Genomic DNA, 27885 nt, shown 5'->3' on the forward strand with positions numbered 1-27885 from the left:
GACAGTGGCAGCAGCTTTACCCCCGGACCCTGCAGGTCCCTGCAGCTCCTGCCACCACACCCATGTCCCCAAGGATTCCTGTCACAGCAGAGTGGTGGCTCCTCGGGGCATCACCACAAACGTGGCTCTGCTGTGATGCCCAGATGGCAGCAGGGACCAGCCAGGTGCTCCCAGGCACACAGCAAACACTGCAGGGTGTTTAATGAGCACAAAAGTCTCCCTCCAGTCGTGACTCTTCACTCTGCAGTGAACGTTGCTTCTGCTCAGGTATCTGTTTGATCTCACTGAGGCTTTGCCTGAAAGCAAAGCTGGGGTTTCTGCTACTGGAGTGAGTTCTGCTCCTAGGTGTGCTTAGAGGCTGCCCCTGCTGGCCTCTCCTCACCCAAAGATTTGCCTGAGATCTGGGACAAAAATCAAAGTCCCTAAACTTATGGGCTCACATGGCTGGCTGCAAATGGAGCTGGGAATCCTCCTATTTCCAACTTCTGAGTGTGGTCTTCTGAGTATCTTACCCTGTCTGTCTGTCCTGGCTGGCTGCAGGAATGACTGACAAAACCAGTCAGTGCTGCTTCTATACACATGAGCCCAACAAGCTTCTTTTCAGGATGAACTGAATTCTTTAATTGTGTTTGGGAATCATGGTGAAGATTTGGCCCAAAGCATATTATTGTACAGATAGAACTTTTGCATCAAACCAGCTTTTTAATTTCATGGAAGCTTTCATCTTCAAATGAAAACCTGGGAGTGAGTTCCTGCAGTCCCTGCTGCAGTGCCTGCCATCAGAGGGGATGCTGGTACCAGGACAGAGGCTGGGAGCCCTGCTGCAGGGGGAGAGCGCAGTGCTGGATGCTCTCAGCTGCAGGGCACAGCGACAGGTTTCTATCAGCTTGTTTTCAAAAGCAACTTGCTATGAGTCTGTGCCACCCACCTGGATGTACAAGGGAACAATTTTCATCTCCTGCTCCCTCCCACGTGGGCTGTGCTGTGCTGCCAAAGCTGTGCCCACCCTGGGGCAGCTGCTGGGGAAGAGCCTGGGCTCAGGGCAGTGACTTCACACAGAAACCCATCTCCTCACCAGATCCCCCATGCTTCTGCTATGCAAGCCTAATTGAAACCTTGCAGCACAATAATTAATCATTAGTAAGGGAATTAAATGTTAGTCTGTATTACAGTAAACATTAGTTGTATATTAACAGGATCATTAGCTGTTCATTAACTGTTTATTCCCCTTTGTCACACTGCAGGTTTGTGTTAAATGTCTGTCTCAAATGACCTGAAGAGAGTGTCCTTTTACCTGATGGAAAAGTCATCACAAATTTCAGAACCAGTTTAGTTATTTTGCTCCTTTGGTTACAATCTCCCTTTCTATTTGACTTTTTTTTTTTTAATTCAGCAGTAGTGAAGACATATCATTGATATAGAGCCACTAAAATCTCCCAGGGATTGAATGGGGTGACTTCCCAAAATTATATATGCTCACTGAGGCAATCATACTTTTTTTTTCCTGTTGCTCTTGTGCTGCTGGCATCAGGCATTGACAGATCCTGTCCCTCACTGAGGAGTATATGCCCTACAAAGATGCAGAATAGGGACAAAGAGAGGGCAAAGCTAATGAGCATATTTTCATTCTAATAAGATTCAGAACCACAGCCCCATTTTGGGCCCTTCCTTTCAGGTTATTAAGGCAAATCACTGAATTTCTCTGCATCCGTCTTCCTTCACTAGGCAGATGCAGAGAAATAGCTAAGGCTATTTCATTTCCCCTGTGCAATAGAAATGCATAAAACTCCTCCTTTCTCAATAAAAGGTCAGTTCCTTAAGGCTGTAGCTAGTGCAGGCTGCTGTCCAGCACCAGGTGTGCTACCTGCAGGGTTCACAGCCCAGTCCCAGCCAGGGTGAAAGGGGAAAAATGGGACCTGCTGCCTGCAGCCTCTGACACCGCAGTGGTGAGAGATGTGTGGCCAAAGCAAGGGCAGAACTGTTTTTCAGGTCACTAGGGAGGCATTTATAATGTCTGGATAGAGGAAACACCTCCCTGCCCACCTGAGCACAGCCTGCCAGCATTCCTGTTGCTGTGGTTCCCTTCCCTGCCTGTGGGTTACCCACAGGGTTACTGATCCTCAGCTGAGGATGAAGTGCCCTGTTTGTCAGGCACAGGGGTTGTGTGACAGGTGCAGGGCAGGTCCTGCCTCCTGCCAGGGCTGCAGCCAGACCTGGCCATGGTGCAGCAGAGATCTGCCCTCAGCTGCAGATGTGTTTGGAGCCCTGTCCAGGCTGCTCAGCTCTGCTGCCTTTGTGCTGATGGACTGTGTCCTGGCTTGTCCTCTCTGACTGATCATTCATTTCTTGTATCTTTTAATTAGGGCAATTTCTTTTGGCCTGCTGGAAATGCCTTCCTCATGTAGATTAATTAAAAATAAAGCCTAGCTCTGACGATTTAATATGAGCTCTGGTCAGGATGCAGGCAGCCTTGTAAGCCATTATTCATTACACCATTCATATTCTTCATAATATTTGCTTTTCAACCATGTTTTTTGGGAACTGAGGACAGTGTTTGTTAGTCATCCTCCACAAAGTTACAGGCAGAATTAATCCAGCTGGAGAGCAGAGATGAGCATGAAGCATCCCATCTGCCCTGTGGCAGCACAGCCCATCCATCCCTTGGTGCTGAGAGCAGGGACAAGGTGCCAGGTGCCCCTGGGCAGCTCCTTTGTTCTGGGGTCCCTGGCTTAACACCAGGCACTTCAGCCCCATGAAATATCAACTCCTGTTAGTGCTTCCTGCTGGTTTTTCCTCTCTGTTGGCAGCAGCTGGCTGGTTTGTCCTTTGCAAGGTGTGAAACAACTGTCTAGAGACTTGGGCAGTCAATAAATCAATGGTGGCTGGCGAATGACTTTGTTCTGATCCTCTTCAGGGTGTCTGTTCCAATCCAGTTTGATTGACCTGTGCTAGTTGCAGAATTGTGACCATCTCTTGCAGAATATTCACCTTTGTGTGGAGGAGTCCAGATTAGTCTCATTTTTATGGAACCTCTCTTATTTCCCGTAAAAAGTTATAATTCTGTATCTACAAATAATTTGTGTAAGAAGTTTCATCCCTTCACAGTATGAATTTGTCCAAGGAATACCAGCACCTACACTACAAACCAAAGGTCAGAGGTGTTACAGAGGAGGAAATCCAGCTCAGCTGATGTGACACTGCTCTGCCAGGAGGTCCCCTGGTGATGGGGAATGGGACAGGGGACACACATGTCTCAGGTCTCGTCCAATCTGGTACTCACCCACCTTGATTTTTCCTCTTCAAACTCTCTAAGTTCTCTCAGGCTTCTCTTTCAGTGAAGCTTCTTAATTTTAATTTCTTATAAACTGGCCTTGGAGAATAAACTCTGCTTCTGACAACAGCCCATTAATACACAGTGAGCAACTTTCTTGGGTGTGTTACTGGGACCAGATGAGAAAAGTGCTCTGATGTAGTGGGATTTTGCTTGTCATGAATATTTATATAAAGTCTCTGTACTTTGATACTTTCAAGAATGTAAATGCAAAAGAGGAGGAAGCAGATTTTTTAAACAATATTATTTATATTTTAGTCTACTTTTGAAGTCCTAGAGAATACTGTGCTGTTTCTTGGTGGGTTCCTGAGTGAGTGCAGTGAGCTGGAAAGGTGGGGAGGGGACAAATAGTATTGCCATGAAATATATTCCTTCTTCTTATGGGGAAAACTGCGTATATATTGTCAAAACTTGTGGGAGACAGCCCAAAGTGCTGAGTACATACCATTCCTGAGTTTTTCTCGTTTAAAATTATTTTAGTTTAAGTGTTGCATTTTGGCTCTTTCAGGCTTCAGAATGACTGTGGTAAAATTGCTTTGTATAATGATTTCATTGTTCACATACTGGAGAAAAACAAAAAAAAAGGCCATGTAATAGGTAGTCAAAAGATCAAGCAAATATTTCACTCAGTGTACAACAAAATATTATGAGGTAATTTTATTTTTTTTCCATTTTTAGGTAAAAATATTACAGTATACAAGATAATTTTATTAAAGGTAAAAATACAGTATTTTTTTCTCTAAACAGATCTACGTACAGTACACTTTTTTTTTATTTTGTTTTCTTTCATTTTTGTACAAATATAACTATTATTCTAATAGGCTATATGTATTCTCATCTGGCACTTAAGAACTGATCACAGGTCACCTTCTGGCTCTGCTTGTTTGTCTCAGCTGAAACCTAGATGTCATGTTCATTTTATGGGTGTCTCATGTTAACAAACAGTCCAGTTCCATGGTTCCCAAGTAGTAAGGTGTGCTTTAAGTAGTTGAAATCATGTAGCCGACCATGAAAACCCAATCCATCCATGTTTGCAGTTGTGTTGCACAGACTTATAATTTTCCTGTTGAAAAAGTGTGATCCTTCTAATACCACAGCCTTAGAACACTTTGAATCCCTTTCTCATCCTCTGTAAGAGCCAAAAAGATGACAACAATTTCTACAATGACTTTTTCCTTTATTTCTTTTTTTTCTTCTTTTTTTTTTTTTTTTGGTCAGAATGTTCAATTGAAACATTTTTGTACAAATTTCAAGGCTGGAAACTACTGGGCAATGTTCTTTGTGATTGATCCCTCCCTATGGCTTGCAGTTTGACCTGTGGAATCTGAAAGCTGAGCTCAGTTGCATCGCTGTCTCTGGATTAATGTTGTGTTCTTTGAACTGAATACATTAGCACAAGGTGTTTTATCTCTGGGTATTCCTGGGAAGTGAGTTTCACATCATTACGAATATTTCAGTCCACTGTTGTCGGAGATGGGTTCGACTAAAGATAAAAGAGAGGCTAAGTGCATACAAAGAGACCATATCCATCAGCAGACTAGCTAATACAGCTGGAAAAGGGGGACAGGAGTGTTTGGTTGGAAATCCTTTCATCAGGTTAAAGGATAATTTACCCCACAAGCTTGATTTCATTTTTCCAGTGCTGTCAGCTTCTACTTCTCGTTCACTGCCTTGGTCACTTCAACAGATGATTTCTCATTAGCTTTTCATTAGCCACAGTGCTGATCAAAGTTATATTCAGGGTTGCCAAAGTTTTATTCAGGGTTCCCAATGTAAACATAAAAGGAGAGCACACACCCAAGAAAAGGAATTTAAAATTTTTTGCAGGGAATTTGCTTGGCACATTTTTTCTTCAGGCTCACCCATTCCTGGTCAGTACAGACTCTGTTGGTGTTAATGAGCACAGTCACATTGTCTTCTCTGGAGTCAGGTGAATGAAGATCTGGTTTTTTTTTTTTTGCCTTTAATTGGAGGTGCCTTCTCTGTGGTGCATCTGTTTCTGATGTTGGGGGCATAGATTTTTACCATCAAGTCACTTTTGTATCAGAAAAGATTTAACTGGTCACTCACCAAGTGCAGGAGTAAAAGCAAAGTGCTTGTCAACAAAAGCTGAGTGTGCAATACTCATCTTTCACATGTTTTCTGCCCTCCTTAGATGCTGGTTGAGAATGAACAATGTTTAGAAAACAAGTTGTCTTTCTCTGTATTCTCCATCAAATGTCCTTATTTAAGGTCTTCCCAAACTTGTCACTCAGCTGCTGTATTAGTTTGGCCAGCTCACCAGTAGCTTGGGACTTTTCCTCTAAGAGTTCATAGCGGAGACTGGAAATATCTTGTTTGATTTCTTTAAGTTCTCCTGAAAGAGGAAAATGTTCTTGTTAGCCATACTCAACCAAGTCAGTAATCCCTATGGTTCCAAGACCCAAGAGAGCAATAATTGCAGTGTTTGGTCAGGAATGTGTGTGGAGCTGCATTTGATCTTCCTGCATTACACACACAATATCTGTAGTTGAAAGGAATAACCTGTACTTGCAGTAGGGGTACCAACAAATACAGCTGTTGAAGAGTTGTGGAGAGTTCATGTTTCTTTCTCAAATTTGTTCTCCCTCCACAAACTGATCTCCACCTACATAGGAGGTAGGTAAGAGGTGTAGTTAAGAGGTGTTAGAGTTCTTTTCCATCTGCACAAAAATCCCACAAGCCACCACAGCAGTGTGAATCTGGATCCCATTCAAAACAGGGTCCTTGGGGCAGGCTTGGGCAATGCAGTCAGAAAATGCTTCACCTGGACACCAGGGTAAGGTTGGGTGTTGGCAATACCTTGGTGGTGGTAAAGGAAGGAGAGCTAGAGCTACAGGGGTGAGCAGGGCTGGGTGAAGATCCTGTGAGATGTGTGTTCTGCTAAGGATAAACCAGGACCAGGGCTGGGTGAAGATCCTGTGAGATGTGTGTTCTGCTAAGGACAAACAAGGACCTGGAATTCCAAGGGCACAAGGGCGGCTCAGAGTCAGCACTGCTCACCTGAGTGTGAGCATGAGCAAGCTCTCTCTACAGAGCATCTTAACTAAGCTCAACCCTCCTCCTGGCCAGATCAGCAGCAATAACAGCTCATGCTCCTTAGGTGGGTCAATGATAAAATTCCACTTGCCTTCATTGACCTCGTCGTTTTCCCGGTCAACCTGAGCCTTCAGCACATAGCGCTTGATCAGACGCTTCATTATCTTCTGGAAGGAGAACAGAAACACTCCTTCAGTGGGAGACCGTCCACATGCCAGACTTATTATGAGCAATTAATATGGTTTCACTAGAGATTTTTTTTTATTTTTCCCCCCCCATTTATTTTACATTTTATATTGTGAAGATTGCACTACAGTAGTTGACTGACAGCCACTCAATCACTCGGCACTTTGGGGTTCTTTGTGGGATGTATGTGAATCTACAGCATGTCCCAGACAGAAAGAAAACACAGATGATCCAATAAAAAGCTAAGGAAATGGGTTCCAGAGCCTTCTTTTAGCATGTTGCTGTCTAATAGTACTTTACAGGAAGAAATAAGTGGTAATTAATGATGTTAGCAAACTCACAATGCAGCTGACTTGAGGTTCACAGGAAGACTCTGTTAGCCTTGTCATGGGGTTTTTAAGAGAAAAATTTAGAGGACAGAGAAAATAGAGTCTGAACAAAGGTGGGGAACTTGGCTTAAGGGAGAAAAGTTTCTTATGGAAATGGTGGATTTTAAGAGATATATATGGGGAAAAATATAAAGCCATGTAAATTTAGAAAATGGAAGATGATTGTTAGTATGGAATAGTAAGTATGGGAATAGATGATAGTTATGGATATGAGCTTGCAATGTGCTATTGTTCCAAGAATGTCTAAGTTCCATTTATCTAAAAGGAAAGTAACTTTGGCAGTTTTGGGCTGCACTCTGGGGTACAGCTCATAGCCTTATCTTCACTGTAGAAAAGAAACCTAAGTGGGGGAAAAAAATCTCATAATAAAAACCTATAAAGGAAAAAAGGAATAAAAATATATAAACATAAAAAGAAGTGCTCTCTAAGAGACAGAGATTTACATACATCCTCTGAAAACACAAGAGAGCTCAGTGTCTTTGATTGACCAGATGTCCAGCGTTAAAGGAGAAGCCTCTCCCGGCATGGACTCACTTCTTCACAGAGCAATCTCTGCTCGGAACATCTGAAAAATGCTACAAAGGGTGTGAAATTAAGAAAACAGTACACCTGCTCTTTTTCCTGCATAGCCAAATAAGGATTATAGCAGTGAAAAAGGCTAGTGGAGATTAAAGAAGGATCCAGTCATTTGTCTATGCCATGCAGCCATGGAATATGGGGTGACTAGGACTGTCCTTTATGCCAGAGGCATCTGGCTAAGCAGGTGAGTCACTAAGGCAGCAGAGATGAGTACAGTGCACCTACGGTGTGCTGGAGATGGCCAAGGTAGTAGAATCCAGAGGGAGGTAGGGCTGTCACCTGAGAAAACATAAATGAAGTAATGTTTGGGGAAAGTAGGGAAATCCTGGAGCCAAAAATAAGTCTTTTTTTTCCAGAGCAGAAGTTAGAGGAGATTTAGACTAAAACAAGGAATCAGAACACAGGTTCTTGTTACCTGGAAAAAAAGATACATAACCTCTCCTTACACCAGTTCCCATATTCTCTTTGATAAAGATACTGTTTTTCCTAGACTAATTTATTCTCAAATCATGGCAGCTGTGTTGACTTGTTCCTCATGCTTTTCAAAATATTGCAAGTTTAAATTCTGTATATTTTTGTTACCCCTCTAGAGCACTGTTCATATGTAGTCTTAAGTACACAGACTGCAAAGGCTGCAGATATATCCCTTGATAAACACTGGTAAGCTAGAAACAAGTGCTTCAAAGGTTTTCCCAGTAGTAGAAAAGCTTTACAGCCTGATTATCACACTGTTCCTTCTTCTTTATGTTTAGACTATTACATTCTCCTTATATTATTTGGGCAATTTCTTTCTGCAGCAACCAAAATGTTCTAAGGTAGTTTGAAGACAAACCTGGCATTATTAAAACAAAATAACAGGTACTTAGCTTTTTCTATCTATTTTTCACGGTCACCTTTGTCTTTTTAAATATTGGAAATAAAGGTCTAATTTACCACAAACACTTGGTGATCTCATTGAGAAATAATAGCTACAGGAAGAGAACCAGTTCAGCAGAGGCTGACACATCACCTGTGGGCTTGAATGGATGGGGACATGTCAGAAGTGCTGAAATGCCACTTTGAGCAGGACACAATCTCTCATCCCCTTTACTTTGATAGAATCAAGCCAACTAACGCCAGATGCCAGAGTGAATGCATCCCATTTCTAACTTAGATTTTTAGATACCCCTCTTATTTTGGTAGAAAAGCATGAAAAATTTTTAAAACCAGTAGAAATTTCTTACTGGTCTGCTGAACAGCTGGGGAGCCCATTGTGCTGGAAGCTGTACCAAGACAAGACAATCCAGTTCTGGAATTGCCCTTGCACATTTTAGCCAATTTAACTATTATTTTCCTCATCTGTCTTTAATGTCAGTCCCTTCAGACACAACACTTGCCATCGGATTCCATTCCACTTTTGTGCTACAAAAGAAGCCAAAAATCCTGCAGGGCACATTCTGTTTATTGTGTTGCCCTGGGACATGTTTGCACAAGAAATGACACATCTGCTGGCACCACACTGGAGCTGGACAGACAGCTGTGTTACCCTGTGCCACCTCTGCAGCCACAGGGGGTTCTGAACCGTAGCACATTGCAGGGTTAGCTGGGCAGGACGAGCCAGGGGAAGCACATGCAGATGTTAATGCAGCAGCTGGAGAGGTGAGGGATGAAATGCTGTCAATGCAAGATGGGAGGAGTAAAGGTTGGGTGATGTGTGTTGAGTTAAACACCCTCAGAGGCATTAATCAGCATGACAAATGCTAACACCATGCGTGTTTCCATGGGGTACAGACTGCTTTTCTTTCCATAACACCCCAGCCCAGCCCCGAGGCAGTGCCCATCCAGGACAGCATCGCCTGGAGAAGGCAAAGGTGATTGCTGCAGGTGGGAGCTGGGCAGGGGCAGAGCTCTCCCCTGGCTCCTGCTTTCATGCTCTGATTACCTGGTATCTCGTGGGCTTGGTGTAAGCGTTCTTCCCAGAAAAACTCTCTGTGTTCTGAATGCTAGAGTGAAAACGAACTTTCTGAAATTATAAAACATCATGACATGATTAAATCAATGATAGCTTCCCATTCCCAGACAGCCCCAAACTAAGAAGAGCTTTAGAAAAACAGTAGGAAATGGTTCTATGTACAGTACAGTAAAAGCTAGAACATTCAAGCCAAAAAAGGAAATTTTTGGAAGATAGAAAAAACCAAAAAAATACACAAATTAATGGAAAAATCTGGATTCTAAATTATCTAGACAGAAATGCTATTCACACACATGTTTTAGACAACAAGGTATAAAGAGGCACAAAATACTTTTATCTTAATGAGGCTGATGCTTATCCATTCAGAACACAAGATAACTGCTTGCGTTTGGAAAGAATGGGATTGTGGTACAAAGCCAAATTCTGAAACACAATTGATTTTCATGGGTCCTTTTAAAACAGCAGTACCCTTTGCTCTTTCTTTTGGGTCAAGAAAAATATGCATTTTTTAAACAGACAATTTTATATTAATCAGAGGCATGACAGCTCTAGAAGCTTCCAAGGAGACTTTTCTGGACACTACACATAAAATTTGTCGGAGATTTCTTTGACTCTAATCCACCTCTGAGGTTTTTGATCCAATATTAACCAAATAAATCACTTATTCAAGGAATAAATATCATAAACTTCTGCACCTATATGCAATTGTATGTAGAGGGGAGGCCCTGGATAAGGGCTTTCCTTCCATGGTTGAACCAGAGATCCTGATTTTTTTTTCTTTCAAATTAGGATGTTTATAATGATTGAAAGTCTGAAATAATAGCGTAATTTTTAACAAATGTCTTTCTTACTCATCAGGTGTATCATGGGCTTACAGAGACTCTTGAAGATGATACATGAACAAAATCAATAGGCAAGCAAGAAATGACTGATATTCTTAATTGTTTATGCTAAAGCCATGGAAAATATGAATATTGCATGAGTTCCATGAAAAAAGACAAGCCAAACACTTTCCCTCATCAGGCTTGGGGAGCAGAGGCTTAGAGGAAATTTTATTACTTTGTTTTAGGCTTTGAAGCAGAAATTAAATTTCAAACAAAGCAAGCTTAGTGCAGTCTGATTCAAATAACATTTTAAAAGCATTTTAAAATCATTATTTGAGGTAGTTGAAGGAGAAACACTTCTTTCATTTTGAGACTCCACTGTTCTAGTGGTTCTTCCAGTAATCAATAGCAGTGTTAAATGAATTTGTAGACATGCTTGTCTATCTCAGCAAAGCACCCTATGCTGATAGTTAAATTTTTTGATAATACAGAGTAAACCCCATGGACAGACTTCTCCCTTCAATTTAGGTGCTGGCAGAGAGTGGGTGAGCACCAGACCTGAGCAGTTCTCTCAAACTCCTGGGAGGATGATCCTCTTTGAAGGCTGTGGATATCTATAACTATCCAGCTGCCTGGAGCTGGATAGTTCCCCATGAGCTGGATGGTTCCCTATGAGCTGGATGGTTCACTGTGAGCTGGAGGCTCACCATGAGCTGGATGGTTCACCATGGGCTGGAGGGATCACCATGAGCTGGGGGGCTCATCATGAGCTGGGGGCTCACCATGGGCTGGATGGCTCACCATGAGCTGGATGGCTCACCAGGACACGGATGGTTCACCATGAGCTGGATGGCTCACCATGAGCTGGGGGGCTCACCATGAGCTGGATGGTTCACCATGGGCTGGATGGTTCACCATGAGCTGGATGGCTCACCATGAGCTGGGGGGCTCACCATGAGCTGGATGGTTCACCATGGGCTGGATGGCTCACCATGAGCTGGGGGGCTCACCATGAGCTGGATGGTTCACCATGAGCTGGATGGTTCACCATGAGCTGGATGGTTCACCAGGACACGGATGGTTCACCATGAGCTGGATGGTTCACCAGGACACGGATGGTTCACCGTGAGCTGGATGGCTCACCATGAGCTGGGGGGCTCACCATGAGCTGGATGGTTCACCATGGGCTGGATGGTTCACCATGAGCTGGATGGCTCACCATGAGCTGGGGGGCTCACCATGAGCTGGATGGTTCACCATGGGCTGGATGGTTCACCATGAGCTGGATGGTTCACCATGAGCTGGATGGTTCACCAGGACACGGATGGTTCACCATGAGCTGGATGGTTCACCATGAGCTGGATGGTTCACCAGGACATGGATGGTTCACCATGAGCTGGATGGCCCACCACGAGCTGGATAGTTCACCGTGAGCTGGGGGGCTCTGTTTTTTGCTCCTCCAAGAGGTCCAAGCAGACCTTAAAGCAGCCTCCATGCCCCAAAGACAAATTCTGCAAAGCCTCCTCCAACTTCCCTTCCCTTCTCCTCAGTCTTCCTTCCAAGGTTACAGCTGAGGGTGGGCTGCACACATCTCAGCTGGAGAGTGCCACCCTGTTGTCCCCTCCCTGGGCAGTGTCACACAGCTCAGCTGGGAGAGCCTGGAACAATGGCCCTGAGCAGACAAGTCGTGAACCTCTTCGTGCCTCTGCTTCTGCCCCTCTCTCTGACCTTGCTTTTTTGGCCTTGGAGTGCCTGCTTTTACAAAAGTTAAAAAAGTGCCTGCTTTTACAAAAATTGTCCTTTTCCTGGTGCAACGAGGCCACACCTTTGGGAGGACACCCTGCTTGCAATGTGATAGAGCAACGTGCAGTGGTCCCTGAACACCATCCAGCCCTCTCCAGCAGCTCCCTGGCATGAATCCTTTCCACAAAGAAGCTGAAAAGTGGAAATAAAACATACCCGTTTTTTGGAGTTCAGCATCCCCATCTCAAGGTCATTTTCACAGTTTTTGGCCTTAGATTTGCAGAGTTTTATGAGGCACATTTTTATTCTCAGTATGAGATAATAAAATGATTTAGGGCTTGGCACTAGATTAAAAGGAGCAGGTAAAGTCCTTCCTTCATCAAAGTAGGATAGCCAGAGCTTGGCACGTGCAAACTTCCACTCCACATCCGCGTCCTCCTTGGGAAGGGGAGAAGGAAAAACAAATCAACACCCAAATTAGTAAATAGGAAGGAATTTAGCTCTGACCAGGACAAACATACAGGTAGGAGTTAAGTACAACAAAATTCTGCCTCCCAGAACAAGGCCCCTGTACAAAATGTGTATTTGTAGGCTTCTTTCTGGTAATTTCAAAACAAGGAAGATTTAAACAAAATGATGCATAAACAGAACACATGTGTGTTCCAAATATTACACTATTTCCTTGTGTATCAAAGGGTTGTCTCAGTAACAATGTTTTTTTGCTATGCTGACAAATGAATGTGTCAGAACATAGAGACATGGAAAGCAGAAAAAATTTTTATGAGCACAACAACAGCAAAGACTGTCTGTGATGAACTGCAGTGCTCTGTGCCATCTGTTACCACTGCTCTGGCCAGGAATCCCCTTAGGGAGGCTCAGACACTGCTGGATGAGCATTCCCCTATCATCAGCTGATTTCCTCTTGGATCCTGTCTGTATTCACCACCATATATCCCTAAATACCTTAATTCTCCTACTGTTCACCTCCTGCCACTGATGAAGGTGGAGAAAAACTCCATCATTCAGTGTGTGTGAATGTCCTTTATGAATTGTCAAAGTGGGCCAGGATCACTTCCAAGTAACAAGGGCAAGGCTAGCAAATATTTTAAGGAGGAAATCGTTCACTTGGCATTTATACAGGAGCATGATCAGGGCCATGTACCTGGAGCATTTATCAGGCAGAAGAAAGGATGAGATACAGCTGCTGTACCACTGTGTTCATTGTGCTTTACATGGAGGGCAGAAGGAGCAGAGGTGTGGATCTGCCAGCTCCCTGTACTTGTGTACATCTGGAATTGTGTGTTCTGGTGAAATTCATATCCTCTGATTACCCTGAACCTCTGGAACCTGCTCAGGAACTGCCATGACACCGTGGAGATGAATTTTGCCACAGCTACAGCAGTGTGGCTTCACCAGAGCAGCAGCATGCCCTTCTCTGTTCTCATGGTTTGGGGTTGCACCTCACAAAACCTTTAAGGTGAATTACAGAACAAACCGCCAGTGAACAGTTCTAATGCCTTTCTGTTATGCAGTGAGAAGTACTGCTGATGGGAGTTGTTCTGTTCTATGGCTAGCAAAAGGATTTCTTTCTTTCTTTCTATAAATCCAAATTTGTCAGGAAGCACCAGTACTTGAGGTATAAACAGAGGAAAACCAGAAGCAGCAAAGAGAGATGTTAAATGGAAGGCAAGAAAATATGGTCTTGTCACTCCAGCTAATAGCAAACCATCTGCCCACTGACCATAATGGAATTTAATTCCTCAGCAATGTCCATCCCAGGACATCATTGACTTGCTCTGGTCAGACACACACTTTGGCAATAGGGACTTCCTCTGCAGTCAGTCACCACCCCTGGGGATACTGAAAGATGTGCAGATGTGACAACTGGGGACATGGTTTGGTGGTGGCCTTGGCCACCTGGATGAATGGTTATAGGTTTTTTTCAAACCTATATGACTCAGATTCTACAACTCTCTTTAATCTTCACAGAGATTCACAGAGAGCTCTTGAAATCTCTCACTAGTGACTACTGAAATGAATTACTATCAGAACTAGTTTTTCTTCAATTAGGAGGATCTGGGCCAAACAGTCACACTTGTTTTGCTTGCTGATAGTTACAAGTAATATTTAACAAAATTTAGAAACTTTCCTTGCAGTCAAGAAGAATGACAAACCATTTTTCCAAGAAAATGGCTTTCACAAAGTTTAAACTGGAAAGTTAATATAGGCCACTTATTCACATATTTTCAGAGATCTTTTTTTCTTCAAGAGCATCTCTGTCTACTACAATAAACTGGAAAATGCAGTAAGAGGCTGAGACCCCTTCTGAAGTAAAACTTGTTTCAGGTGAATAGGATTCAGGGAATTGCTTGATCCTGTGTGATTAGAAACCTTTGGAGAAATGACTCTGGTTTCTGCAATCCTGAAAGGTTCTGGGGCAGAGAGCGTGTGTAAGGTCTCTCTGACATTTAGACTCAGTTACAGCATGCACAGGATAGAGTTATATTTGTACTACAGTTCATGGATGAATCAGACATTACAGTGAGAAAATATTTTCAGCCCTGGCCTTTTTCAATGTCAGGTTTTGAGGGGAGATTAGGACAAGTAATTACTACAAACGCAACTGCAGAAGTTTGACATTTAACAAATCAGAAGTAAAAGGTGACTCAACATTAACATTATCCAAATAATGTATTTTTTTCTGCCTTTATTTAGATTAGCAGAGAGTTGTTTATGTCCAAAGCATTTAGCAAATCCACTCTGCTAATAGCCACGCTACTGAACAGGGCTGGGTAAACCCTGCAAACGCCTTTCTGCAGAAACCTATTAATATTCCTTGAGGGCTCTGTTTATATGCTTTAAAAGATGGATTTTGTAAATGTCCACAAAGTCATGTTTTGCCGACCCTAAAGACTCTTCAAAAAAATTGTATCAAGTTTTATGCCTGGTAATTTCTAAACATTTTCATGAATGCACATGAGCTTCATATCTACATGGGCTGGAGTGTTTAAGCAGTAGGGAACAGGGCAAAAAGTCAGAAGAAATATTACTCTGTCATAAGCAAACAATGCAGCTAAGGCAACACACATGGATAAATTATGATAACCAACAAAAGGAATAAAAAATATCACAAGCCACTTCCATTAAATACATGTTAAGGAAATTTGGTTTACTCACAGAGGGTCATTAAAAACAAGGAAGCTGAAATAGTTATAGAAATTATTCATTGTTGATTATTAATTCAATCATAATCTGGGGACAGACTCAGCCTTAACTGTTATACCACATATGATGTTTTCAGGATTCTAACCTTGGATGTAAAGTAAACTACAGCCTCCTTGGGTTCTTAGCATTTTCATTATCAGTAATAATTAAGTTTGTGTTTTTAATCTGATTTATCTTACCTCAATTTCCTGATAGGAGTTGTTGATCATGGCTATTAACATGTTAAGCAGCACAACCACCATAGTCACGTTATATACTCCATAGAGTACATATCCAATATTCTCAATGAATTTATGGTCATACTTCAGCACCACAGATATCACTTCAGATAAGCCAAATATTGACCAGAATAAGGTTTTAAAACTTTCTTCTACCCTAAAAATAAAACAAACAATCTCTTAATAGAGTTGACACTGGGTTAGCCAGGCCACATGCTAATAATAAAAGCAGCAATCCACAAATATAAATATATCTTGGCACAGTTATTGCAACCCATTATCCATCACCTAGGGATGTGCCAGATCACATTTCCTGATTTGATAAAGAAATATGATTTCTGATTAATACTACAAAGTTACAGAGTGCCCTGATTTGCTCCATCTGTTCTTATCAGGTGCATTACACTAGGATTTTGTGTCCCTAATAGGGATGACAAATCCATGGGCAACTTGCAGTCTGAAACTTTTTATGTAGGGCTTTTGCTTCTACTCATTCACTCTTTTTTCCTCCCAAGAAGATAGAACCAAGTCTGACCTCCTTCTCTGCAGTTTCCAGGGCAGAAGAGAAGCATGTCTTTCACCCAGGAGAAAGGATTGAAAAGTTCTGCATTGTGGCATTAATATAAAGAACACAGAGTGCAAATATAGCCAGACCATAGTCTGATTTTCTTCCTGTCCTTCTTTGGGACTCCAAACATGTCAGACACCCAAGCATTTGTAGGAAGAAATTGGATTTAAGGAGTGGTAGAAGATGTTGCAGAAAGGCATTTTGATTTGATTATTATCCTTGCTTGAAAGTAGGAAGGAGCAAGAGGAAAATTAAAAGGCTGAAAGATAGGAAAAAGGGGAATAAGCCAACGACAAAGAGAAGTGGGGCTGGAAAGAATGAAGCTGGACTGACAGGTCAGAAGGAGAGTCTGATCCAATGAGTTGGGGCTGTAACAGGGGAGGGGAGCAGCCACAGCTGAAAAGGACAGAAGGAGGAGGAAGAGGAGAAGGGATGCTGGCACATTTTGAAAGCATTTTGCCTAATATTTAACTTAGAAGGCATTTTGCCTTTGCTGAACAATCCTTAGCCTGTTAACAGTTAATTGCCTCCCTTCTCCTGCCCGCCAGGAGGGAGCACCTTCAAATGAAACAATGCCATAAAAAATTATTTTGATGAAATTTTTCTTACTAGGGTAGTGTTTTACTAATCCTGCTAAATCTGTTTATAAAAACAGCTTATAGACACAAACCATGGCATATTCAACAGGAAAAATAAACATTACATCAATTCCAGTGTCAATTACACCATTCATAAAAGCAAGAGAAATTAATTTCAACCCTTTGAAAGGCTGGTGCAGAATTTCTGGACAGCTCCTTTCTGCTGCAGCAAACTGGTTTTTAATTCTCATCATCATTTGTGGTACTCCACAGCTCATTTACAAGTAGTAGTAAAACTGCAGTAAAGAGTATAATATTTACTCTGTATATTGTTTTGTGGGGACTAACCTTGAGTGGTGTTTCAAATAAGTGTTGTACAATTTCACAGATAACCAGAGTTGCTGATATCCCACTCCCTGAGCCTGTTGCTCTGCAGGGCTGCAGAGATACCCCTGGGGGATGTGTGACCATATTACATTTAGGGGCCATCACTTTTCCCCCTGCTTTTCCTCTCCTGTTACACCCTGCTCTGTTCTCCTGCCCTCTCTGCAGCAGGGCTGACCTGGCATTAATGTGTCAGGCTCCCTGCACTGTGCAGTGGCAATCTGGCCACTGCTCCCTCAATAGATGTTGTATTTTCCAGTTTAAGAACACATATTACACCAATGATCTTTGGCATTGAAACCCATCGCCGAGGTGATTTCCCAAACTAATAAAAACCCTAACTCCAGCCCTGAGCCCAGCTGCACCCTGCTATTAACTTTCCTTTTTAATTTAGAAAGGTTCCCTCAGTTTTCCGCCCTGCTGGCAGATTTTAATACAATGTGTCAGCTCTGCTCCTTTTCTGCAGCTTGAGCATTGACCTCTGTGCTCGAGCAGTGCCAGATTCTCCTTGAAAAGTAAATTGAGAGCTGTGAGCAGCCTTGACCACCCCGAGCCCCAGAGGTAAAGGGGGTGCCAGGTTCCTTTGTCATGTCCACAAACCTGATTTCCAGGGTCAGGTAAGGGACCAGTGCCTGTGCTGGTGGGACTGGAGGCTGCTGGAGAGGCTGACCTAAGCTGTAGCACCAAAATGATGTTTAGCAGTGCCCCAGGCATATGCAGGCCTTTCTGTCAGAGGAAATGATTTAAGGAGACCTGGTACCAGTCCCTCCCTACCCGTCACAAAGGCCGCAAACGACTCTTTCCTTCTCCCTTTTAGATTATTGCCAGAGATTTGGCACAGGTTGCAGAGAACATCAGTTGAGCTTTTTTTTGTTTTGGTTTGGGTTTTTTTTGTTTGTTTGTTTGTTTTTTGGGGTTTTTGTTTGTTTGTTTGTTTTTTTTTCAAGAACATCTCACTAAAACATGAGAGGAGTTGGTTGGGAGCCAAGTTCTCAAAGATTCCAAGATGCCAAGGTGTCCCCTTGTTGCCAGCTAAGCAATTTACCCCCTTCCTGCAAGGTCAGCAGGTGTTTCATCCTTCTCAAAGGCAAACAAATGAAGGATTTAGGAAGTCAGGAGTCCTGCCCAGCCTGGCAGCTCCTGGCAGCAGAGGGGTCTGGCAGTGACAGATTGGTAGATGCTCCCTGTGGAGGAGCCTCTGCAGCAGTCACCCTCTTTACTGGGGGAGAACTGACTGCACTGGGGAGACCACAGAGATCGTTTGTTTGTTTGTTTCATTACACTTATTTCAGTAAAATTTAAGGATTTTGCACTGAGGAAGGTGATTCTTCCTAACAAACCATAGCCAGTTATCTATTTGCAGACTTTCCTCACTTTTGTGTACAGCGAGTGCTTTTCATCACAAAGGATCATGGCAAGCCTGTCATTTCATATCAGTCTTGTGCCCTCCTCTTTAAGAAACCTTAAGGCATCCTTTCAGATTTATCTCCTTAAATGAATTTGAGAACTAACTCTGCCAAAAAAGCAAGACAGTCAATGCAATCTACAAAACTATCACATTTTGACAAAACAAAACAAGTAGAAAAAAGCCTCCAAGCCTGGAAGTAGCTTTGGCACTGAGCAGTGAGTCACATTCCCCTTTGGGGAGAGTGAGACAGAAAACCTTGCCTTGTAGCCTTCAGCCTGATTTCTGATGCAGAAAGCAAGATGAACACAATCAGCCTTGACTCCATTTCGATTTTGTTTGCATAGCATGTTCTTAATTACAGGCTGTTTCAAGAGCTGTGTGCTGTACACAGCATCTGATAAACAGATAAACATAGCTGGTGTGGTGGCAACTGCTGGGGAAATGATCTGCTCTTCAGCATTGAAGAACTTCCAAAAAATGTTCAAAGTGTATTTAGTTAAATAATTTCTATATTTAACTAGTGTGGAGTAAAGACAACTGCATCCTTATTTCCTTTGCTCCTTTGCATCAAAAGGAAAGAAATGACAGAAACTTAGTATACTAACTCAAATCAGAGGCCACTGGGGTACTATGTGCTTGTTCTGTAGATGAACAGAGAAGAAACTGAGTACACAATTTCAAAGTACAGTAGAAAGGGAGGGCGAAAGCTAAACCAAATATTCACTAGCTATTATCATTAGAACTAAGCAAGCAATTCCCTCAGTGTACATTCTTTTTTCTGCTTACATACTGCCCTGGGAAGGTGTGCTCTTCTTAAATGTGTGATTTGAGGTATTTTAGTGAGCAGCTGTTTGTCTAAGGCTTCCCACTGAGGCAATCCAGGGAGCTGCCAGTGCTGTTTGGAACTGCCCACAGTCAATTATGGGCACAAATCCACTGGGTCTTTTCCTGTCACAACTGTCCAAGTGGCCTCTGAGAATCAGAGTTAAATATTCACAATTCTGACTGCGTAACTCTCTGTAAAATTTCACCTATCCTCATCAGGATTCACAAACATGCTCCCAGGAGATGCCTTCTGTGATGTTGCTGCAGTCACAGAAGGGTTATGAGGACACCAGAGTAAGCATGACCCCTTTTTGCCCCAGGGATTTTTCAGGGAATGAAACAAAGATAATAGATTGTAATACTTGTAAAGCTGTAATAAAAGCTCTAATACCCAAGCTCTAATACTGAAATCTTTCTCCTTTCCACGAGTAAGTTAGTGGCAGCAGGAGACCACCACCTTCAGCAAGGCCAACAAGCAGCCACCCAAAATAGAGCAGGAAGCACTGCTACAACTGGTGTCTGCCCATCTGCCAAAACAACCTTGCAATTAGCTTATTAAAATTGTTTGAGACTGTCTACCTCAGGGCTTCTGGTTTTTTGCATGGAATGTCTAAGGAGGATTTTTGGAATGAATGTAACTCTGTTCTCTTTGTTTCACATGATGAAAGGGCTCATTTTCACTGATCATCATTTGCCACCTCCTGTGTGTTTAAATAATCAGAAGAAAGTAAGTATTTTTAAAGGCTCTTCCAAATTCTTGAAAGGAAAATTTATGCTCATGGAAGATTTGCTTTGTAAGAACATGAAGTCCCCCCAGGATAAGCAGTCAGCAGGCTGAAGTTAAGGAGGATCTCTTCCCAGCCCAAATATCCCTTGGGCATTTAAAGCAATCTTTACTCCAGTGAGCAGTCATCATTTTGGTGAATATTTGATCATTATTTCAATCAAAAGACAGTAACTACTGGAAGATGCACTTAGATAATGAGTGCTAATAACAGAGCTACTGTGCTGAGTTGCACCAGTGGCTGGAATTTGTCAGTGCTGCTCTCCAGGGATGTGGCTGGGGGATGCCACAAGTGAGGGCTGCTGTGCCACCAGGCAGCCAGGGATGGTGCAGCCTTGATGCTCATTAAATCTTGTGCTTCAAGGGCATCTTCCTCTTTTCAAATCTGAAGCAAGTCACATCCCACACACTCAGTTCTCTTCTCCGTAACTACTGAGTACAGATAGATGTAAATGGTCTCACAAATCCTTCCATTAAAATGCACTCTGAGGCTCCAGTAGAGGTCTAGAATGCAAATTTGGCTCAACAGGGGAAAGTAAACATTGTGTTACAGGTTACATGTGGCACAAGAGGGTGGTGTGGTAAAACTGTAAGGCAACAGCAACTTGCAGGACAGAAATGACACTGGAAAGGTAATTTCTCCAAGAGGAGTGATGAGCTTAGCCCCAGGCTCACTGTGTGACACGTTCCAGGACTGACACATCAAATGCAGCATCAAATGTCTGCTGTGCACACAGTCACCACTGTGGGCTCAGGCACTGTGGCTTTGGAGTGGTTTCCTGAAAGTCAGCACACAGCAAGAGGAAAACATCATGCCAAGAGAGGTGTGTGGGAAGGAAAGCCTGCCCTGTGTCCCCAAGGCGAGTCCAGGTGGATTTGTGACACAAAACTGACTGTCCCAGTGCTGTGCTGGTGCCACATCGCAGTGCAAGGGAGGAGGCTTTCCCCTGGATGCATGGGACACATCCCTCATTCTCAGCAGGACTGTCCCCTGCTCTGGAAAGCCCTGAGCAGAGGGCCAGAGGGGCCAGCCCTGCAGAGCAGCCTCCCTCCCACGGGTACTCACGTTGTAAACGCGGGGTTGTACTTTGCACCAAGGTAGTAAGAGTAAAGGTTGAACATCCCAATCATGAAGGCTAGGAACACCATGATGAAGATGACCATGAACTTGAAGATGTCCTTCACGGTCCTGCCCAGAGAGATCTGCAGGGGCCCAAAGCTTTCGTTGGCTGGAAGAATGTAAGCAATGCGGGAGAAGCTGAGTACCACAGCTATGGCATACAGGCCTTCTGAAATGATCTGGGGATCCGAGGGGAGCCACTTGTTCCTGGCTAAAACAATACATGTACACTGGGTGTTAGTAACAGAAAGGGTTAGCTGGAAGCTGCTATGATAAATGACCGTTTTCCAGACTCAGTCTTGCATTTGGGTGGGAGTTAAAGAGAAAAAAAAACCAAACAACTTTGGGGCAGTTGTACACTGGACCACAATGTGCTGTACAAATATAGTTGTATTTTTCACATGGTAAAGGTAGGAAATTACCAAATCACTGGGATTTACTGAAGCCACACAGTGAAAAAAAAACCCAGCATGGCTTTAAACAAACTTGATATTTTCTGTTTCCAAGTTGAATATTAACTGTGCTGTGCTTTGTCCATTTGAAGCTCTTGAGATGGAGAACCAAAACCACAACACAGTGGAGTAGAGCTGTGGATTTGGATACAGGGCACTGTGTCAGTATTTGGAAAGGAAGCATTAGGGAGACCAAGATCTTCTATCTCCACCATTAGATAAGAAAGTTAGGATTTGTTCAGATAAAGCAGATATAAACATTGTGTACCATTTTCATGTTATCTCTAAAATAAAACCAGTTTCAGAAGTCTAGTTACTCTAATCGTTTTACTTTACCAGATATGCATCATTTACCTAATCTAATAAATGTAAACATTTATATTAATATGGCTTATAAGTGTCCTTGCATCAACTCAGGCTCTTGATGGAAAGATTGCAACTCACATTAAAACGTGACATCTTCAGGGCCACAGCACTAAACTAGGGCATCATTTGCAGTAATCTGAACCAAAGGAAAAGCATCAGATGGAGGAATTCACAGCATCTTGTTGGGATATTCTGTTCTGGACCCTTTGCACCTTTGTGTCATGAACTCACTTTAAATGAGTAAGCAGCAAGGCAGAGGGGGAAAAGCCACAACCTCATCTCTGTGGCTCTTGGCTTGTGTGGGCAGGGAGGGATGCTGGAGGCTGATCCTGTGGCTCTGAACTGCTCTGGGTCAGGCCCGTGGCTCTGGGGCTGGTTGGGTCTAAGTGGAGGAAATGCTGCCTCAGCTCTCCTCTCCAGCCCAAGCATAGCACCAGAACAACCTCCAGAACACCTAGGGAGCCACTGGTGTTCCTTAGTGCCCGGCTCTGGAGCTCCTGCAACTCCTGTGAGCAAAAATCCCCATGGGTGCCATCCAGAGCTGGCAGAGGTGTGCAATGTCTCCAGTCCCCACACGTGAAGCTCTGTTCATTTCTGTATAGCAAAGAAAAACCATTTCAGCCATCCAAAAGAACATTTTCAAGGCACTGCTGCGGCTTGCATTTCCCAATGTCAGTGCTTATAGATGATACAGGCCCTACAAAAATGTAGGTTTTGATGAGCAGCAGCTATTTTTATTGCCATTCTTATTTATTTTTGTCGAGGTGTTGGATGTAACAAATGCAGAGTTACTGCAGCCTCAGATTCTGTGTTTGTTCACACATTTCCCTCCTCTCTCATTTGGAAAGCCAAGCAGATTAATTCATCTGTAATTTAAATTCTGTTCTGCTCACTCAGAGTTCCTGATTACCTGTTGCTCAAGATACATTTTCAGCATGTGATTGACCTGAATGTAGCACAAGAGCAGAGGCTGAATGAGGTTTGGATCCTTTCTGACTGGTTAGGAAGATGGCTGGAATGGATAGATCTAGGGAAAATAATTTGGTTTATTCAGAAAATATACTATATAAATATCACAAAAAGAAAGCTGCTTTCAGTACTGCCACACATTAACTTAAAAGAACAGGAAATATTAGATAGCAAAAAGCATCTTACCATAGGTAAAGTAAGCAACTTCAGGGGGAAGGGTGACATTATTGAGGTCATCATCCTGAACGTACTGATCTACGTACTGTTGTGCCTCAGAGGCTTTGAGAAAAGCCATGAACCTGGCAGTGAATGATGCCACAAAGATGGACAGCATCCCAAAGTCCAGCAGGTTCCAGAGATGCACCACATATTCACGGGGACCCTCTTCCCAGATCTCCTTGCACTCCGACCATATCATACCTGTGGAGGGATCAGAGCATCTGTAACTGGCAAGCACAGGAGGTGTTTATTCAGACAGATCTGTTTGTTTCCTGCTTGCAGTGGCTTCTAAGATCAAAGCTGCAGACTTTTTAATTAAACGTATGAATTGAGAATGGCTCATGTCATCTTTTCTTAAAAATTAATACAACCTTTTGTGCTTATGAAGCAGAAATCTCAAAATGTCACTCTATAAGTCAATAAAAAAGCTGATTTCTGATGATGACAACAGAAAAAGCACTGTTCAGAAACTCTGATGACAGTAGAAAATTCTACTGCTGATGCAGTTGGAAAAAAAGTAGATTTCCTCTCTTGTCCCCAGGATGACCTTCCTACACCGTGGCACTGAAAATGGCACTGCTTGCTCTGCTGCTCTGTTCCTCCTTCCCTAAGACAGTGGGGGTGTCCATTTGGAGAATGCAAACAGAACTGTTCAATAGTAAGTTTAGTATGATTAAAAAAGGGTAAGACAGAAATTCTTTCCTTCCAATTTCATAAAGCTTTCTGTATTAAATAATGAATTTCCATATATTAAAGTCTGAATTACCACTTTGCAAACACTGAGTTTAGCTCAAATTTATGATTTCTGACAACAGACTTAGAAATAAACCTAAATGCCAAACCCAGTGAATTCAAATATTTTACATCCATGTCCTACTGGGAAGAGCTGGAGTGGACAAGTGAATTCAGTCAAAGACCTCAGGTCAGATTCACCAATTTACCCAACTTTCAATCCCAGCAGGGCTCCAGGGCTGAAATCTCACTCCTGAATAGCTAAAGTGTTGGAATATTTAACCCACTGATAAATATTTCCTGCTCTCTACCCAGTCCTGTTTCCATAGCAGCAGCAAAATTCACATTTAATCAAGGAGGAGCAGCGCCTGCCAATTTCCATGTGACCTCCTGCAATCTTCTCCTTTCTGTGAACTCCTCTCATCCTCTCTGCTGGAAGCTCTCGTGGTGTGGCATGCAAATGCTTTTGCTTGGCTCCTTCTGAAGCTCCTGGGGTGTCCCCAGAGGTGCACTGGGGTTACAGAGAGGGAAAGAGGTCTCTGGGAATTTAGCCTGAGGAGGAGGAGAGGAGAGCTGCTGCTCTCAGTCCTTGTGCATGGGCAAGGATTGAAAGAGAAAAAGGAAGGCTGAGCTCTCCATCAGGCAAGGTCACAGCGAGCCTGTGAGCTCCACAGCCCTGGGAACTCCCTGGAGATGTGCCCTGATTTGGGTCTGCCCTGAGAGAGAGCCTGAGAGCTGCAGGATGCTGAGCAGAGGGCAGGAGAGGAGCCTCCCAGCTCTCCTCCTCCTTGGTGCCTGGCTGTGTGAAAGCAGGAACTTCATCCCACACTGACACTCACCAAGAGCGAGATTTAATAATAAATAGCCTAAGGGAGGAGGTGGAAGAATTGGTTTCTCAGGAATTTTCCTGGAGCAAGGATGAAATATTAAAGGAACATTTCTGCCCTGAAAAAAAAAAGCATTCCAGAAATGATGGATAGGAGCCATTAGCCCTGTGCATTACATGTGTGCTTTAAAAAGGTACCAAAGCACTTAAAGAAATATCACATGCATGGTAGCATTGCCCAACAAAGCACTTGTTCACTGATGACCAGAAATTATTCCCGTCCAAATTTATTTTTAATCTTGCTCACTTAATATACCTAAGCCACAGATTAATGAAGAAGTGTCTAAAACTGAGGAGTCTGACTAAAATAAGAATCCATCTGCGAAAGTAACATGCTATTGGCCTATAATTTCCACTGTTCTTTTCCCCAGCTTTGTGGCAATCATTTTTAAAAATGTCTGTCAGGACAAGTAGAAAAGTTACAGTAATTACTTGGTCAGTACTGCTGGGTAATTGTATACACATTATGAGACAGTAATTTAAAGTTTCTCCCCAGTAAAAGTATTGAGAAGAGAAAAATCAGCTAAAATTTAGGGGATGGGACGTAAAATGAAGTGTAAGGAATAAGAAGTAGTTAGACAAAGCAGCTCTGCCAGGATTACATTGCAGTGTGGTGTTTCTGAGGCCCCCAATGGCTCTGGCAGGGGGTGTTTCCCCGAGTTTGATGCTCAGAGATGTGGGATGTGAGCACATCCTAGGCTCAGCTCCTGCTTCTCTTGTTCCCACAGCAGGGATAATCAGAAATGTCACCTTGATGGGCAATTCTGGTTTCAGCAGGGGAAGGAGAGTCAAGATACAGGCACAGCCCATCTGGAAGAAAAATGGGAGTGTGCAAGAAGTGCTGTGCACCACCTGTGCACAAAAAGGAGCAGTTTGTCAGATTTTTATATCCTCTGGCCTGGTGCATAAATCAGGAGCAGCTGATGTTGCAGAGCTGCCTTTGAGCCTTCCTGGGTCCACCAAAGGCTGTTTGATTAAGAGATTAATAGTGCTCAGATTGCATCTACCCAGAGTTTAACTGCTACCCTGGCTGCTTTTGCAGTGGGGATTTAGAAATAAACCCCCTGCTTTGAGTGCACACTTCTGCCCATGCTGCTCATGAGGAAAATGCCAGCCTTCCTCATTTGAAGAGGAAGAGATGGGAAGCTCACAGGGAAGAGGCAGCCAAGGCAAGCAATGAGCCCTGGGTACATGAGCCAAAATTGCTGTGCACCATGTACAAAGGGGATGTTGGCTTTGTTTAACCTCATGAGATCCCCATGATTGTTTAAACTTGACAATCCATCCCATCCCTCAGGTGTGCCAGCCTCAGCATTTACCATCTGCCAGCTCACTAAGGGTGCACTTGAACTCTCTTCATTAATGCTGGTATTAAATGACACTGTCCCCATGCAGACCCTGAGGGACACCACTTGTCACCAATGTCCATCAGTGGACTCTGAGCCACTGCCCACACAACCCTCAGCAGCTTTCTTACACATCTATCAGCCCACCCATCAAATCCATCTGTCTCTGATTTAGAGAGAAGGATGTTGTGGGGATCCATGTCAAAGGCTTTACAAAAGTCCAGTTAAATGACATCTGCAGCTTGTCCTTGTGCACTTACACAGTCACTCCATCAGAGAAGGACACTAGGTAGGTCTGTGTTGGCCACTTTAATTATATTTCTACTTGAATATATGTATTTATAATATCTGTAAGATTTTAGCACCAAAAGCTGCCACCCTTGGTGCTTTTACAATCCTTGAAGGTCAGGGTCACACATGGGGCTCAACAAGTGCAGGCCATGTGCACCAAACTTTCACCTCAGTATTGCTGAAACATTACTTGAAGCTTTATGGAGGCAAGCAGGTAAAATGGCCAGAGGAGATTGTCAGTGCAGATGTAGGCAGTCATTAGAAAATCTCATTATATTCAGGAGTCTGTACAATGAATCACCTTTCTACTCCCAGAAAAGTGAAAACCTTCTCTTTAAATGAAATGTTTTCTTCTTCATCTCTCAGGAACTCAACAAGCAGACAGATACCTACTGCCTATAAGGGAAGAATACCTAGTTTAAAATCTAATCATCTTGTCCAACTGCTTTAATATAATTTTAAAAATATATCTTACAGTCTTACTCTATCCAGTCTGGCATCTATTCAGCATTTTCTAGCCTAATATCCTGTATGGGATTCTGATTATCACAGGGACAGGGAACAAAGAAACACTGGCCAGGAAGTCATCAGATAGAGCAGCCATATCCTATTTTTCAGGGGAATTTAATGCCATCAGTACTCATGGAACAGTGGAATTATTTGCTGCAAGAAGAGAATCAAAATCATGGTGGTGAACAAAAATAGATTCAGAAGAGGTAGACAAAGATTCTACAGAGTTGATAAGCTCAATTTCCCAGTAAATTCTCCAGAACTTGTTTAGACTAGTGGTTCAAACTAAGTGACCTGCCAGGAGTAAATGATGCCTGTAGGAAACGTGAGACATCTGAATTTGTCTGAAACTCCTTAGAAATTTGACTTGTGGATGTGGCACACTTTCACACTCAAAAGGTTCACCCACATGAATCCTTACTTTGTAATTGCTGAATAATTTCTTTTGTAAAATTTGAGCACTGCACTGTCCTCTCACTGGTAAAAATTTCATACTACAAATTTCATAAAATCTAGCTCTTACTTGCCTAGAAGGTTTCATCACTAGACCTCGGAGTGCACTACAAGAAAAGCAAATGACATTATACTCATTTTGCAGGCAAAGACACTGAGGTTCAGTGAATTACAGTAGGATCCCATGGCAGGGTAATAAATCAGACTCACCACACTTCTTTGTGCTCACTTTGTCCCAGAGTGAAGCCACAAGTTTCTATTATAACATTATCTTCTTTAAGATGCAATGATTAAACCAACAGAGATAAATAGGCAACATCTGTGGCATTTATGATGGAAAGTGGAAAAATCAGGTAAATGAGAATTTGCTAAGCACCATTCAATGTTTTCAAAAGTAATGGCCAAGATCAAAGTCTTCTTTGCTCCTCTTTTAATCAGAACTCTTGACATCAACATCTAGACTCATAGTAAGTTGTTTCAATTTTGGGGAG

The 27885-nt window shown here is 42.9% G+C and overlaps 1 protein-coding gene across 1 annotated transcript in view; it reads right to left on the minus strand.

The window, feature by feature from the left end:
- Positions 1-5544: 5544 nt before the first annotated feature.
- Positions 5545-27885, minus strand: part of TRPC7 (transient receptor potential cation channel subfamily C member 7) — a 62296-nt gene continuing 39955 nt past the window's right edge. The window contains exons 5-12 of the mRNA XM_059483619.1: positions 23144-23377; positions 21117-21381; positions 15465-15660; positions 12277-12498; positions 9464-9544; positions 7768-7821; positions 6480-6555; positions 5545-5687 (exon numbers count right to left, since the gene is read on the minus strand). Of these exons, the coding sequence (XP_059339602.1) occupies positions 5545-5687; positions 6480-6555; positions 7768-7821; positions 9464-9544; positions 12277-12498; positions 15465-15660; positions 21117-21381; positions 23144-23377 (1271 nt within the window). The remainder of the gene's footprint in view (positions 5688-6479; positions 6556-7767; positions 7822-9463; positions 9545-12276; positions 12499-15464; positions 15661-21116; positions 21382-23143; positions 23378-27885) is intronic.

Source organism: Ammospiza nelsoni, chromosome 16, assembly GCF_027579445.1.
Source record: "Ammospiza nelsoni isolate bAmmNel1 chromosome 16, bAmmNel1.pri, whole genome shotgun sequence".
Lineage (NCBI taxonomy): Eukaryota > Metazoa > Chordata > Aves > Passeriformes > Passerellidae > Ammospiza > Ammospiza nelsoni.